At 42.7% G+C, this 16,407-nt stretch overlaps 1 protein-coding gene across 2 annotated transcripts in view; it reads left to right on the forward strand.

The window, feature by feature from the left end:
• The window catches only part of kirrel3a (kirre like nephrin family adhesion molecule 3a), a 275,377-nt gene that overhangs the window by 162,700 nt on the left and 96,270 nt on the right, over nt 1-16,407 (forward strand). For both annotated transcript variants that reach the window (XM_071339326.1, XM_071339327.1), the window contains exon 3: nt 246-395. In XM_071339326.1, the coding sequence (XP_071195427.1) occupies nt 246-395 (150 nt within the window). The remainder of the gene's footprint in view (nt 1-245; nt 396-16,407) is intronic.

Here is a 16,407-nt window from a genome sequence, read left to right on the forward strand (position 1 = left end):
ATGTGTGTGTGCGTGTGTGCGCGCGTGTGTGTTCTCCATTATAATTGTGCGTGTTCTCCTGAAAGGAATAACAAGCTCACTCTGAAAAACCAATTGTTGCTTTAATTGTGTTTCTTTAAACTAGTGGGCATTGCAATCCATATCCCCGGATAATTGGAAAACCTAGCGTGTGGACACACATAATGAAGGGGTGTGTGTGTGTGTGTGTGTGTGCGGGAGTAACAATGTGTGTTCTTGTGTTCCAGGCTACCCACGTTATGACATCGTGGGAGACCACAGCAAGGGTGAATACCACCTCTTGATTCAGAGAACTGAAATGCAGGATGACGCCTTCTTCGAGTGCCAGGCCATCCAGGCAGCTATCAGAACACGCCCCGCCCGACTAACTGTGCTCGGTAAGGATCAGCTAGAATACTATTTGGTTACATTCAAGATCACTAAATCATTGTGTATACAGTATGTCTGCAAGGTTCAGGTAAATTGGAAGGCGTATCAGAATGAGTGAGTGTTGAGAGAACATCCTGTTCAAGGCCACGTAACACTTGCAAAACAGTGTCAAACTGTTTCACAGCGGGTAGAAAGAGTAGTAGATCTGGGGAACCTGAAGAGTTGACATTTTAGATGACTTAGGCTGGGTCCCAAATGGCACCTATATAGTGCACTACTTTGACCAGAGCCCCTTGAACATGGCGGCAGGTAGCCTAACGGGTTAGAGAGGCGAGCCAGCAGCCAGTTCGAATCCCGGATCCAATGGGAGAAATCTGGCGGGAAGTGAGCTGGCAACCGGAGGGATGCTGGTATCAAATCTTAGATGCCATTGCCTGCCATTGTGCCCTTGAGCAAACACTTAACCCCCCACAGCAACGGCACCCAGTGTGGCAGCCCCCCGCACCTCTCCAAAAACATGTATGTGTGTCTTTCGGATGGGTTGGGTTTAATTTCGGTTGGACTTTGTGTACAATTGACCAATTAAGTGACCTTAATCTTAATAGTGCCTGGTTAAAAGTAGTCCAATATATAACGAATAGGGTGCCATTTCAAATGCATACGTAAAGTGAGCGAGAGGAAGGGATAGAGGGAAGAAAATGAGGAGAGCTGGGAATACTGTAATATTGAAATAGCTCAGTAATCATTTGAAGGGCGGAGGGAACTGAATATGAATCGGCTAGAGATCAATCATGGATGCATCCTCAAATCAGGCTTAATGAGGTGATGCCAAATCCCCCCAATCTGTTTTCCATCAGCCATCATTTGGGGTGGGATCGATGGAACCCTTCGATGCAAACCCTTTGGGGCCTTGGGCAGAGGCAAGGAAGGAGCACCATAATTAGCATTATCGATTCATCCTCCCTTGTTTAAAGCATGATATATTCCAGAGGTATTAGTTCATTATTCCCCCCCTTAGTGGATGCATTTTTGCCCACTAATTTAAAGTTGGTTACTTAGTGGGGAGTATGAAGTGGCCGATCAAAGGCAGGGAGAGGGGAGAGTTAAGATGTTGGCGATTCGGCTCCAATATAATTATTATTTAGGTTTTTAGGGCAAGAGAGACAAATCATCCTCCTCCCCAGGGCCTAGCCATTAGCATGACACTTAATCCCAGACAAATCGGCATCGCTTTGGAAAAAAAGTTGCATACAAAGCCACCAGCGGGACAGGTGAGAGAGGTAATGAATGTATGGATGCTGTCATGGTCAATCCCCGTCTGTCACTTCCCCTTCGGTGGAGATGGTTGGAGACTCAGAGGCAGCCAACCACCGGCCTCACTCCAATGCTTGACAGCCTTGCCGTGTTGTGCTCTCATAACCAGAGTGGATGCCTGCCCGTACACCGACTGGCTCCTCCTCACAAGCATCTGCTGGTGTCAGGGATTTTATTAAATCATTTTCAGACTGCAGCTTTGATGCTTTGTGTGATGTTGAGGATATGTGTTAGACATACTTTGGGATTCCTCTTTGGACCCGGTTCTTTGAACATAGCTTCCATAGTTGAAACATTTGTGTTTATACATTGCAATATCCTCGCAATACAATGTCCCAAAAGTGCAAAAGTGTTCAGTGTTCATGCACCCCATAGGTGATCAATTACACAAGTTTTAGCTGCTGCATTAGACAAGGCAGTGTCGTTTCCGTAATAGCCTGACCTTACTTTCCTCCCTCATAAGGAAAGCATTCTATTTGCAGACACACAATAATATCCCAACACACTGCAGCCTGCCTGGGCCTAAACTACAGATAAACCCAGGGGCTGTCATTAACACCGACTCCACGCAATATCGCTGGGATGAAAATGCCCTCCACCAGTGACATTTGAACTTTGAACCCCATCTGAGAGTGGCGGGGTAATCCAAATGGCCTTGTGGCGGGGGCTCTGTTGAATAAGGCATGAGATAGTGAAGTTACAAGATCCAAAGGGGCCCTTGAGGCTAATTAGATCCCTAGAAATCCCCCCAGCCATGCAGGGGAGCCACAGCCGGCTGTCACTGAGCTAAAGGGGGATAGCACGGCACTAGCAGAGGTCAGGGCTGCTTTAAATGGGCTTTGGAGATAACCGCAGGTATTAATCTCAGACATGCATGACTGCCAATTGAGCAACAACATGGCACGATAGTTGCCTCAATCAGATGATGTCTTCTGTTGACAAAGATGCTTTCTGAGAATGAAACGTGAAATGTGCTATCCAAAATTCCCGGACTGAGAACCCTCGCTGGAGGCTCTGGACTGCAGACCGTCGCTGGAGGCTCTGGACCGCAGACCGTCGTTGGAGGCTCTGGACCGCAGACCATCGCCGGAAGCTCTGGACTGGGACCCGTCGCCAGAAGTTCTGGACTGGGAACTGTCGCCGGAAGCTCTGGACTGGGAACTGTCGCCGGAAGCTCTGGACTGGGACCTGTCGCCGGAAGCTCTGGACTGAGAACGGTCGCCGGAAGCTCTGGACTGGGAACTGTCGCCGGAAGCTCTGGACTGGGAACTGTCGCCGGAAGCTCTGGACTGGGAACTGTTGCCGGAAGCTCTGGACTGTGGAGGGGCAGTGGAGGCCTGATGCGTGGGATCGGTACAGGTGGCACCGGGCTGATGACACGCACCTCAGGGCGGGTGCGGGGAGGAGGCACAGGACGTACTGGACTGTGGAGGCGCACTGGAGACCTGATGCATGGGACCGGTACAGGTGGCATCGGGCTGATGACACGCACCTCAGGGCGAGTGCGGGGAGGAGGCACAGGACGTACTGGACTGAGGAGGCGCACTGGAGACCTGATGCGTGGGACCGATACAGGTGGCATCGGGCTGATGACACGCACCTCAGGGCGAGTGCAAGGAGGAGGCACAGGACGTACTGGACTGTGGAGGCGCACTGGAGGCCTGATGCGTGGGACCGGTACAGGTGGCACCGGGCTGATGACACGCACCTCAGGGCGAGTGCGGGGAGGAGGCACAGGACGTACCTGACTGGGGACACGCACTTCAGGGAGAGTGCGAGGAGCAGACACAGTACGTACCTGACTGGGGATACGCACTTCAGGGAGAGTGCGAGGAGTAGGCCGCGAACCCCGGTGTTGTCGTTGTCCTTCCTTCACCGCTTGCGTCTGCTTCCATGGAAGGCTTTCGTTTCCTGCCATTATCTCCTCCCAAGTCCTCCCAAGTCCAACAGCTTGGATACCTGCTCCTCCTGGCCACGCTGCTTTGTCCGTTTGTGGTGGGATCTTCTGTCACGTTCGTCATAAGTAGTAGACCAAGATGCAGGGTGGTATGTTTCCATCCTTTATTTTGGAATAGAAAACTTCAAAGACCAAAACAACAAAACGAACAAACGAAACGTGAAGCTAGAATAATGCTCACAGGCAATTATACATAGACAAGATCCCACAAAGCACAATGGGGAAATGGCTACCTAAATATGATCCCCAATCAGAGACAACGATAAACAGCTGCCTCTGATTGGGAACCATACTAGGCCAACATAGAAATAGAATTCCCCTAGATAACCCATCCTAAAATCACACCCCGACCAACCAACATAGAGAATAAATAGCTCTCTATGGTCAGGGCGTGACAGTTTTAGATCATTAGTTTGCTTAATCTGATCAGTCTAGTTTTAGAACGTTTCGTGTCGGCTGCTAGAGTTTCCAAGATTCATCAATTAAAATCTTAGCAAAAGACATGAGATGAGACGGTTCAGTTTGACCAATCAGAGAACAGTGCACTGTGACCAAATGCTTGCTAGGTTGCTGATATTTCTCTGTAATGTCACAGAGTATTATGACCTGTCTTTGGTGAGCCAGTGGCTGCGTGTATTTCATGTAACTCATTTGCTACAACAACTTGCTACACAAAGTACAACTTGTTACAAAGTTTCAACACATCATTGAAAGCATAAAGTGTCACCATGGAAACTGGTCGTCATTTTGATCTGAATGCCCAGTTGTTAGTCAGTTGTTCTACAACACAAAATTCTAAAACTGTCTAGTTTTGTCTCATGTCGTCTCTCCTAATGTCAGTTGCTAGATCTGAACTGGCCTTTCGATAATGATTGAAATATGTTTTTGTACAGACTCTGTATTATGACCTGGAGTGCAAGTGTCTGCTCAGTTTCTTTGAATGTGTTGTTTACTGCAATTCATATAAACTATTGCAGCTATTTACATTATATTGAGGGCTGGGGAAAAATCTCACATGGGGCATAATTGCAAATGCTTTAATTATCTATCAAATTTGTGTAGTTATTAACTCTAATCAATGTGTGTGATTTGTCAGTTGAATAAATTTAACAGAGCTCATCTTTGAGGTTTCCAAAGTGCCTGTTGAATAACTCTGCAAATAGGTTTAACGCTTTGGACAAATTGTAGCCTACAGTAGCTCTACCACAGCTAACAGGTTACCTTTCTTACCTTCCTTAATTGACCCTACTTCATTGCATGCTAACTCAGTCACTTGCTTTTAACCCTGTGATACCCCAAAAAATGTGATAATGCGTTTTTGCAAGACTTACTAAAATACCTCTAGCACTGGCTCAGAAGCAAACTGTAAGCTTCAATTCACAAGCGCCATGTTTGAAAACAACCTGCCCCTGTGGCTGAAAGTGAATTACAAGCTCAGATCAACCTTGATGTGCAGTAAAATAGTGCTAAATAAAACAATGAGTTAACCCTTCCCTGACAAGTCTACACACACATCTAGACTCTATACGTCCCCTGTGAACCTCTGGCTACCTCTGGGCTGATTAACCAGGGCTTTTCAGAGCAAAAAGGATTTTCCCTCCCCTCAGCAGCTTAGTGGTTATTACTGTCACTTGTTATGGATTAGCCTTTATGCCTACTGGAGGTAATCACCCTCTATACCGACAATAAAAGATCAATCAAACTGAGGAGAAGCAGCACACACCGCCTCATCTACAAGGCTGCCTCTCGCCTGCATCCATAGAGCCATTGCACATTGGCGTCCCAAACCGTCCAAACTCTTCCCCCACAGTGGCTGTTTTTTTGTCACTGTAGTAACCTTGCTATGGTGATTGATGCCCTCTCATACACAGCGAGCTGATATTTTAATCCCTCATCCCAACATCCTCCCATCCTACCAATCTGCCTTTTATTTAATCTCAAAGCCAGCAGTGGCCCAGGCTAGGTAAACGAGCACTAGAATGGGAAGGGCACTTGGTTGTTCTGTGTGTTAAAGATCTGTAAGTGGAACTTTTGAATGTAAAGCCTGTTGATATATGGCCTATATTCATATATTGATGCTAGGAAAATTACACATTTTAGCTCGAATTGGTTGAGTTACAAAACATTAATTAATGAAGTGTTATGTTTATTTTGAATAATGTATTTGTATTATTTGGTACTGGACACTGTTTATTATTTATTGCCTTGATCTGGTTCTGTATTTGATGGATAATTTGCAAGCAATAAGCATGTTGGGCACAGGAGGCTGCTAAGGGAAGGGTTGCTCATAATAATGTTCGGAACGGAGCAAATGGAATGGCATCAAACACATGGAAACCATGTGTTTGATGTGTTTGATACCATTTCACTTATTCCGCTCCAGCTATTACCATGAGCCCGTCCTCCCCAGTTAAGGTGCCACCAACGTCCTGTGGTCTGGGAATACAGCATCTATTGATTTGAGAGCTAGCACTTGTATTGATTAGGCCATCCAGATTAATGTTATTGGCATGGGGTCATTGACATTCACCTCTATTCACTTTCTTGAAGTTTTCATCCCATACGAAGACGGATGATTCTAAGATGATTTCTTGTATTAAGGTGACACCTAACAACAGCCTCTACGTGGGACAATTACAGTTTGAGCAATCTTTTGTTCTCCAAACGGATTGAAATAGGTTTGATAAAAATTGGAGCTGTCTGTCTTATAAACAAGCCTGAATAAAGCTCATCTAATTTGTCTTGAGCCCTAGAGTGATTACAGCATCAGGACCCAAACAAATTAAGATGTAAACTGCATTAATAGAAACGCCGATAGGAGATCATTTGTATTTTCAGCTTGCCTCCTCCTCTGCCATTTTTCATCCTTTTGTACTGTCACGGTAGATTGAGAACACTAGACAGTGGAGAGAAAAGTGCAGCTCATCCAAGCAGAATTCTAATACTCCCCACTCTCACTTTTTCTCCTCTCTGTTGAGCTGTGGTGGTTTGAGGGATTGGCGTTGTGGGCCACTGGGCCATATCTGTTGGGTGTTTCGGAGCATGGCGGGATTCTAGGGAGGTGTCCATCATTTCCTAATGACGTGCCAGACGGGCCATGTCTGTCTCAGCGTGCCGCCCGGCCCACGGCACTCAGTTAGGAGCCGAGCGCTATATGGGGAAGGATCTGGTCATACCTCACATGGAGAGTCTTATTCATTTTCTATTACACTTTAATAAGTAGTATTTAACACCTTAATAAGGAATTAATGGTGTTATAATGGCCCTATTCATTGTCTACTACAGATTAAAAAGGTGTGTATGACAGCTGAATATCAGAGAGGATCCAGTTCATGAAGGGAATGGATCTGATCACACTTCATATGAAGGGCCTTTTTCATTGTCTATCAAATCAAATCAAAGTTTATTGGTCGCATATATAGATTTACAGGTGTTAAGGCAGGTGCAGCCAAATGCTTATGTTACTAGCTCCAGCAGTTCAGTAGAATGTTTCGCAAATACAATACAAATACACAAATAATAATCAAGAAATAACAATCCAAGAATGTGTGGGAATCCAGAATATAAATATGTGGTGTGTATAGACAGTATATCATTTGGAAAAGAAAATGGTGTGTACAGTATTAAACATATTGGGATGAGCTATGTCGAGAATACAGTATATACAGTTGAAGTCAGAAGTTTACATACACTTAGGTTGTAGTCATTAAAACTCGTTTCTCAATCACTCCACAAATTTCTTGTTGACAAACTATAATTTTGGCAAGTCGGTTAGGACATCTACTTTGTGCATGACACAAGTCATTTTTCCAACAATTGTTTACAGACAGATTATTTCACTTATAATTCACTGCATCACAATTCCAGTGGGTCGGAAGTTTACATACACTAAGTTGACTGTGCCTTTAAACAGCTTGGAAAATTTCAGAAAATTATGTCATGGGTTTAGAAGCTTCTGATAGGCTGATTGACATCATTTGAGTCAATTGGAGGTGTACCTGTGGATGTATTTCAAGCCCTACCTTCAAACTCAGTGCCTCTTTGCTTGACATCATGGGAACATCAAAAAAAATCAGCCAAGACCTCAGAAAAAAATTGTAGACCTCTACAAGTCTGGTTCATCCTTGGGAGCAATTTCTAAATGCCTGAAGGTACCATGTTCATCTGTACAAACAATAGTACGCAAGTATAAACACTATGGGACCACGCAGCCATCATACCGCTCAGGAAGGAGACGCGTTCTGTCTCCTAGAGATGAATGTACTTTGGTGCAAAAAGTGCAAATCAATCCCAGAACAACAGCAAAGGACCTTGTGAAGATGCTGGAGGAAACAGGTACACAAGTATCTATATCCACAGTAAAATGACTCCTATATCGACATAACCTGAAAGGCCGCTCATCAAGGAAGATGCCAGTGCTCAAAAACCACCATTAAAAGCCAGACTACGGTTTGCAACTGCACATGGGGACAAAGATCGTACTTTCTGGAGAAATGTCCTCTGGTCTGATGAAACAAAAATAGAACTGTTTGGCCATAATGACCATCGTTATGTTTGGAGGAAAAAGGGGAATGGCTTGCAAGCCAAAGAACACCATCCCAACCGTGAAGCATCAGGTGGTAGCATCATGTTGTGGTGGTGCTTTGCTGCAGGAGGAACTGGTGCACCTCACAAAATAGATGGCATCATGAGGAGAGAAAATTATGTGGATATATTGAAGCAACATCTCAAGACATCAGTCAGGAAGTTAAAGCTTGGTCACAAATGGGTCTTCCAAATGGACAATGACCCCAAGCATACTTCCAAAGTTGTGGCAAAATGGCTTAAGGACAACAAAGTCAAGGTATTGGAGTGGCCATCACAAAACCCTGACCTCAATCCTAGAGATCATTTGTGGGCAGAACTGAAAAAGCGTGTGTGAGCATGGAGGCCTACAAACTGACTCAGTTACACAAGCTCTGTCAGGAGGAATGGGCCAAAATTCACCCAACTTATTTTGGGAAGCTTGTGGAAGGCTACCCAAAACGTTTGACTCAAGTTAAAAAATGTAAATGCAATGCTACCAAATATTGATTGAGTGTATGTAAACTTCTGACCCACTGGGAATGTGATGAAATGAGCCTCCTTCCAGACTCATATTAAACATCTCCAATCCAAAATCAAATCAAGAATCGGCTTTCTATTTCGCAACAAAGCCTCCTTCACTCACGCCGCCAAACTTACCCTAGTAAAACTGACTATCCTACCGATCCTCGACTTCGGCGATGTCATCTACAAAATAGCTTCCAATACTCTACTCAGCAAACTAGATGCAGTTTATCACAGTTCCATCCGTTTTGTTACTAAAACACCTTATACCACCCACCACTGCGACCTGTATGCTCTAGTCGGCTGGCCCTCGCTACATATTCGTCGCCAGACCCACTGGCTCCAGGTCATCTATAAGTCCGTGCTAGGTAAAGCTCCGCCTTATCTCAGTTCACTGGTCACGATAACAACACCCACCCGTAGCACGCGCTCCAGCAGGTATACCTCACTGATCATCCCAAAAGCCAACACCTCATTTGGCCGTTTTTCCTTCCAGTTCTCTGCTGCCTGTGACTGGAACGAATTGCAAAAATCGCTGAAGTTGGAGACTTTTATTTTCCTCACCAACTTTAAACATCTGCTATCTGAGCAGCTAACCGATCGCTGCAGCTGTACATAGTCCACCTGTAAACAGCCCACCCAATTTACCTACCTCATCCCCTTACTGTTTTTATTTATTAACTTTTTTGCTCTTTAGCACACCAGTATCTCTACTTGCACATGATCATCTGATGATTTATCACTCCAGTGTTAATCTGCTAAATTGTAATTATTCGCATCCTATGGCCTATTTATTGCCTACCTCCTCATGCCTTTTGCACACAATGTATATAGACTCATTTTTTCCTCTACTGTGTTATTGACTTGTTTATTGTTTACTCCATGTGTAACTCTGTGTTGTTGTCTGTTCACACTGCTATGCTTTATCTTGGCCAGGTCGCAGTTGTAAATGAGAACTTGTTCTCAACTAGCCTACCTGGTTAAATAAAGGTGAAATAAAAAAATGAAATAAATAAAAGCTGAAATAAATCATCCTCTATTATTCTGACATTTCACATTCTTAAAATAAAGTGGTGATCCTAACTGACCTAAGCCAGGGAATTTTTTATTAGGATTAAATGTTAGGAATTGTGAAAAACTGAGTTTAATAAATGTATTTGGCTAAGGTGTATGTAAACTTCCAACTTCAACTGTACATACGCAGTGAATAAACAACAGTATACAGAATATGAGGTGACCAGTGTTCAATGACTCTATAGACATGGGGCATTAGTCTCAAGGTTCCGAGCTGAGGACCGGGCAGGTAGTCACCTACTGATGGCTGTTCAACGGTCTGATCGCCTGGTGATAGAAGCTGTTGCTCAGTATCTCAGTCTGATTCACATGTTATTTAGCCTTGCACAACACCTTAATATGGAATTATTGTGTTTTCAAGCATCCACAGATACTGTATTTTGTAAGACTATGTTTAAATCACTCCACACCAGACCAATCAATCTGATTGAGGTGCAGAATAACCCAAACAACCTTATCTTAACCCTTGTGTAGTCTTAACATTCACCTTCACTAAACCCCTGAAATTAAGCAGCTTAGTTGAATATTAAACCCCAAATCCTTTTTGTATGAAGAAACAACCTGTCATTCATCACAAACTTTGTGAATATCTGGGTTTTCCCTCTTCACAATCACTGGACACCAATCGTTTTTATTACAACACACCTGTCATAATTGTTTTCTTTTTCTAAAGTAGAGGTTTATTATTATTATTGCTTAAGGTACTGCATAGGTGTAAACATAATTTTTTTAGCAATAGATAGCACTTTTATAGCCTAAGAAAGTAGCAGAAATGGGCAGAAAGTAGTTTTGAATGCATTTTATTGAAGGGAAACAATAACAGTATTTTTTGGCAACATAGTGATATATTCTCATATACTGTACAATGACGAATTCAACTACAAAATACTAGTCTTCTCCCATTTTTTGAACCATTGCCCCCACCCACAAAGTGTATAAACAACATTAGACAACCTTTTCATTTTTTTCTGTAAATCAGTGATATTTATTCCCATAGTAATTCGTTATGGATCCATAAATAAATCAACATCTGCATTTTGACAGAGTATTTTTATCATTATGTTATTAACAAAAGCATAAAGATGCTGAAGAAGAAATACAGTACTGGCCATCAGACTGTTAAACAGCCATCACTGTTGAGTGGCTGCTGCCAACATACTGACTCAAATCTCTAGCCACTTTAATAATTATTGGATGTAATAAATGCATCACTAGTCACTTTAAACAATGACACTTTATATAATGTTTACATAGCCTACATTACTCATCTCATATGTATATACTGTACTCTATACCATCTACTGCATCTTGCCTATGCCGTTCGGCTATCGCTCATCCATATATTTATATGTACATATTCTTATTCATTCCTTTACACTTGTGTGTATAAGGTAGTTGTTGTGAAATTGTTAGATTACTTGTTAGATATTACTGCATGGTCGGAACTAGAAGCACAAGCATTTCGCTACACTCGCATTAACATCTGCTAACCATGTGTATGTGACCAATAAAATTTGATTTGATTTGATTACTGTACAGTATATGCTTTTACATTTGGATAATAAAGCATTTAATTAAAGCATTTTGAAGAAATAAGCCACCTGCATTTGTTTATTAGGGTACTATGTAGTCTGACAAGTATACGTAGCCTACAATACATACTGTAGTAAACATGGGAAAGTGCCTAATTCCTTACATAAGGGAGAGCAGGCCATGTGCAGACTTTCTCGGTGACCTCAAGTACTCATTTGTCTGACAAACAAAGACCTTCACGTCCTGCAGGCCCAAGGATCAAAGCTGGTGAGACATTCAATGACGTCATCTTCACAGACGAATCAACTGTGGCCCTTGAGCAATTTGCTCAAAATTTCTACCGAAAAAATGGAAGAAGATCAAGCATGCCGAGTCCCAAGCATCCTCTGAAACTCCATATGTGGGAGCAATTTCTCGCCAGGGACCAGGCCCATATTTGAATATTGATGGTAAGTTTGGCTATTTAAGGTACATAAAATATTGTTGTGAATTATGTGTTCCACAATAATTCACTCTTGCCTCCTTTTTCAGGTATCGTGGCTCGAGATTTCTTTGAGGAAGAAATCATCAAGAGATATGCTGAACCCTATGTCAGAAAGGTGTTTCTGGGACCACATCGTTTCTTTCAAAGTAGGATTATAGCAATATTTTTGTTACGTTTAGGCCTATTTTCATGTATATTTCTATTATTGTACCAAATGTTGGCTGTTAGGCTAAATGTATTTTTTCCAAATGCAATCTCCAAATGCAGACAATGACCTAAAACACACTGCCGCACAGGTTTGCATTGCAAATGAGGGCATAAACTGGGTCAAGACGCCAGCAGAGTAAGATGACCTTTATGTCGTAAAATAAAGGTTCAAAAAAAATAAGTAAATAAATAAAAGACCTAGAACACCTACAGTAGGCCTACAGTATATCTAAAAATATATTTTTTCATCTCTACATTTAGATCTCCTAATTTCAACTGGATCGAACTTTGGCATCAACTGAAAACATTCATCCGTAACTCTGCCAAGCCGACAAGAAAAGATGAACTGGTCAAGGCCATCAAGATGTTTTGGCTAGAGAAATTGACGATACAACAATGCAACAAATACATTGATTATATCAGAAAGTTTTTACCTGTGGTCGTGGAGCTGGGTGGAAGTGCAACTAAAATGTAGTTTAAATAAACATCCGCATTTGAATGTCATTTTCTTGTTATTTTATTAACGAAAGCATAAATATGTTGAGGAAGAAATACTGTACTGATGTTTTGAGTTAGAAATGTAACACTTTAAAGTATTTAAGCATTGAATACATTGCAAGTTGAGGGATTTTCACTACAGTAGCCGGGCTATAAAAAGTATGTTGTCCTGCAAATAGGAAAAATTTGCATGATGGGCTACACCTGCTACAGTACACTTACACTGCTACAGTACAGCAAGTGTTTGAAAACCTGTTTTCAAAATGCCTCCAGTTGTCCATCACTACTGTAAATAAAAACACAGCATCTTGCTTACATCTTGTTTACATTCTTTATTGTAACTACAATGTCACAAATCATTTGTATCTACCTTTCCAATTACTTTTAGAGTTTGGGATTTACAAATGTGCGCTTTTCATGATTAGTTACATAGTTTTAGTTCGAACGTGCAGACTTTTTTTCTTTAAATTATTGTTTTATGTAGGATGCTACATTTTTGACGAGTTGCAATTGTAAGTAGGCCTAATAAAAAAAATCCTACTTCTATTAGGCTGTTAAGCCTCATAGCCTACCCCAGCCAGTTAAGTTATTTTATATAGGTCTAAGCTCTGAAGAAATAGACTCCAATTAAGCCCTCTTGTTGTTTGTAAAGTCAAATTAAAATGAAGATTATTGTTGAAATGAATTGCTCGACTGGTGTAGGTTTTCTCCATCTGTTGGTGTGCAATACTGTATTTTCAGCACCAGCCACTGTTCACCTCCTACTGATTGCCGCCAGTTGTTTTTTAAATTTAACCTTTATTTAACTAGGCAAGTCAGGTAAGAACAAATTCTTATTCACAATCACGGCCTACCCCGGCCAAACCCGGATGACGCTGGGCCAATTGTGCTCCGTCCTATGGGACTCCCAATCATGGTCGGATGTGATACAGCCTGTATTCGAACCAGGGACTGTAGTAATGCCTCTTGCACTGAGATGCAGTGCCTTAGACCGCTGCGCCACTCGGGAGCCATGACCAATATATATATTATATACTGTATATATTTTTCCCCCAGAACATTAACCGTGTGTAGGTAGATGTGGAAAGGTAGATACAAATGATTTGTTGCAAGTTGGGGAGGGGGGGCTATTAGACAATTAGACAATTCTTTAGTAAAGGTTGAATAGTCTATTCAGCCAACAGCCCATCCTAGAAACGTTGCTAGCAGAATTCACAGCCTGCTACGCTTGTGAAAAACTAATAATAATACATTTTCCCCTGTCCACTTGTTAAAGATTCCAATTGATAAAGTGTTTTTAGCCACAATCGGCCCCAACCCCAATTAATACATTTGGGCACAGTTGATAACGTGCTGGACTTCAGGCTAGAATGTTGAGGGGTCGATACCTGCTCCCTGCTTGTTTCATTACATTATTATGCCGGTCTCAGAGCAAATAGCCTGGATTGTTACTCCCATCTCCATCCTCGCCCTCTTCCATGCATCATTCTCCGCCTGAGTGGCTCGCTTGTGGGTGTGCTGGCAGGATATGGCAGCACTATTCGGTTGTGCGTCAAGGATTCACCTTAGCAAGTTTGTATGAAGGTCTGCCATATGGTCTGTCAAATAGTAATATGCTCTAAACCGCTCTGGTGACAAACAAACTTTGCTTCCCTGTTTTCAATCGTCCACATGGCTGGGAGAACCTCCTCAAATTAATGCAGATGAAGGGAGTTGATATGCATAGGAAGTGTAGTGTACTGTTTTTTTCTGTATATATGAATTACAAATCAGCCTTTACTTGTTTCTAGTCTATTGCATAGTTAGAATGTGGAATCATTGATGTCCCAGGAGCAGGAGTGGTAAACACTGTTGAAGTGTATAATGGTAATACATACATGCAGACACAGAATCATTCAAAGAATGGAGTTTGATACCCCTGGTATTGGATATGACTGGGAAAAAACTTGCTAAATAGCGATTTTCGTAAATGTACTTTATGACAAAATAATATGCACAATCGTTTGTCTGCATTAACTAACATATTCCTCTCAATTGTACATTTTTTGCTTGACTCGTTATGATGTAATAATTACTTACATTTGCTTCCACCGTAATGTTTTTGTCAGACATCTTTGCTGAAGAAAGTCACCAGCGACAGGTGGCATAATGTCAAATTCGTGATTGGAACCACTCAACATGACTGGTTCCAATGACGAATTTGACGTTATGCCACCTGTCGCTGGTGACAGCTGGGTTCCCAAATTCATAATGAGTGCTCTAACTCCCCCCTGCAGTGGTCTGGAGCAATGAAGCCATGACGCTGTGTACCTCTAAGTAACTTTTAAAGGAGGAACCACTGTAGGACAGTATGCAAGTGAGTGTGCATGGACTTTGCAGGTGTATTTCTCACATGTGCAGCACATAGTATTTGTTTTACAGTCAATCTTTGGGGGGCAGAATTAGCATCTCCTCCTATTCCCTGCCCCAGCTGCAGCCTCAGGTGGAACAGGACAAGATTCAGCCCCCTGAACAGCTTTCACAAGCACTGCAGAGGCTGCTGTGCGGGGGAGGCGCTCCCTTCTTTGAATGTATGGGTTTACAAGTGCCTTTCCCAGCTGCTCCAGGAACACCCTCCTCTTGTTCCGCTTATCAGGCATCCAGGTAGGGTTGATCTTGTTCCATATCACGAAGGCATTGTATGAGGACACATCAGTGATGTTATGGAAGATGACCAGGGGCCAGCGGGTTGCCCAGGTTGTCCACGCCTCCTTTGTTGTGGTTGTAGTCCAGGATGATGGCTGGCTTCCTGTCCTCACGATCACTGATCTCAGCCGTTTTGTACAGTGTGTTCAGGAGGACCACATTCTTGTTCCTCTTTGGGAGGTAAGAAAGTAGAGTGGTGGTGGGGGTGAAGACAAACTTTGATGAGAAGGCCTCTCTCCTCCTTGTTGCTAGGAGTGCAGGGGCGAGCTCAGGCTTGTTCTTTCTAACTGTGCCAACCATGGTGATCTTCCTCTTCAGGAACTGCTGGCTGAATTCATAAGAGGTGAAGAAATTATCACAAGTGACATTATGCCCCCGAAGTCCATCTGTCACATCAAGCACAACCCACATCCCCTGGTTCTTCTCCGGGCCTCCACTGGCCGGCTTCCCTGTGTAGACTTGCATCTTCCAAGCGTAGCTGGATTGTGCATCACAGGCCACCCATATCTTGATGCCATACTTTGCTGGCTTGCTGGGCATATACTGCCGGAAAGGACAGCAACCCTTTGACAAACGATATTACTATCAGTAATTAGTATCAGTGTCACAGAAAACAAACACATAAATCAATGATATTAAATCAATACATAATAAGTGTTTTCTATCCAAAACGAATAATAATGTGCATATATTAGCATCTGGGACTGAGTAGGAGGCAGTTTACTCTGGGCACGCTTTTCATTCAAACGTGAAAATGCTGCCCCCTATCCTAGAGAAGTTAACAATACCACTGAAAATATCAAAAAAGAAGGTCCAGGCGTCTACGACAGAGGGGATCAAGCAGATTCTATACCATTTTCAGAGGCCAGTGTATGAAGGAAGGCTTGCTCATTAAAAGTTTTTTAGCAAGCATCTATGACAAATCAGGACAGGTCGTTTCACTGAGCAACCATTACGAACACAGGCTGTAAAACAGTGATCACTAAGGTTATTACAGAAAACACCAGACTGATACCTATCTTGATTATTTGTGAGGATAACATTGAGGAGATTAGCATTTCTGGGTGTTGGAGTCATTCCTTGTGGGATTGGTGATAATCTGAGAAAGATTTAGCGAATCCCATTACTTTAGGACTTGGTCAGGTGGTTTAATAGGTCACCTAGCAGGACAAATTCAGAC

Source organism: Salvelinus alpinus, chromosome 13 (assembly GCF_045679555.1).
Source record: "Salvelinus alpinus chromosome 13, SLU_Salpinus.1, whole genome shotgun sequence".
NCBI lineage: Eukaryota > Metazoa > Chordata > Actinopteri > Salmoniformes > Salmonidae > Salvelinus > Salvelinus alpinus.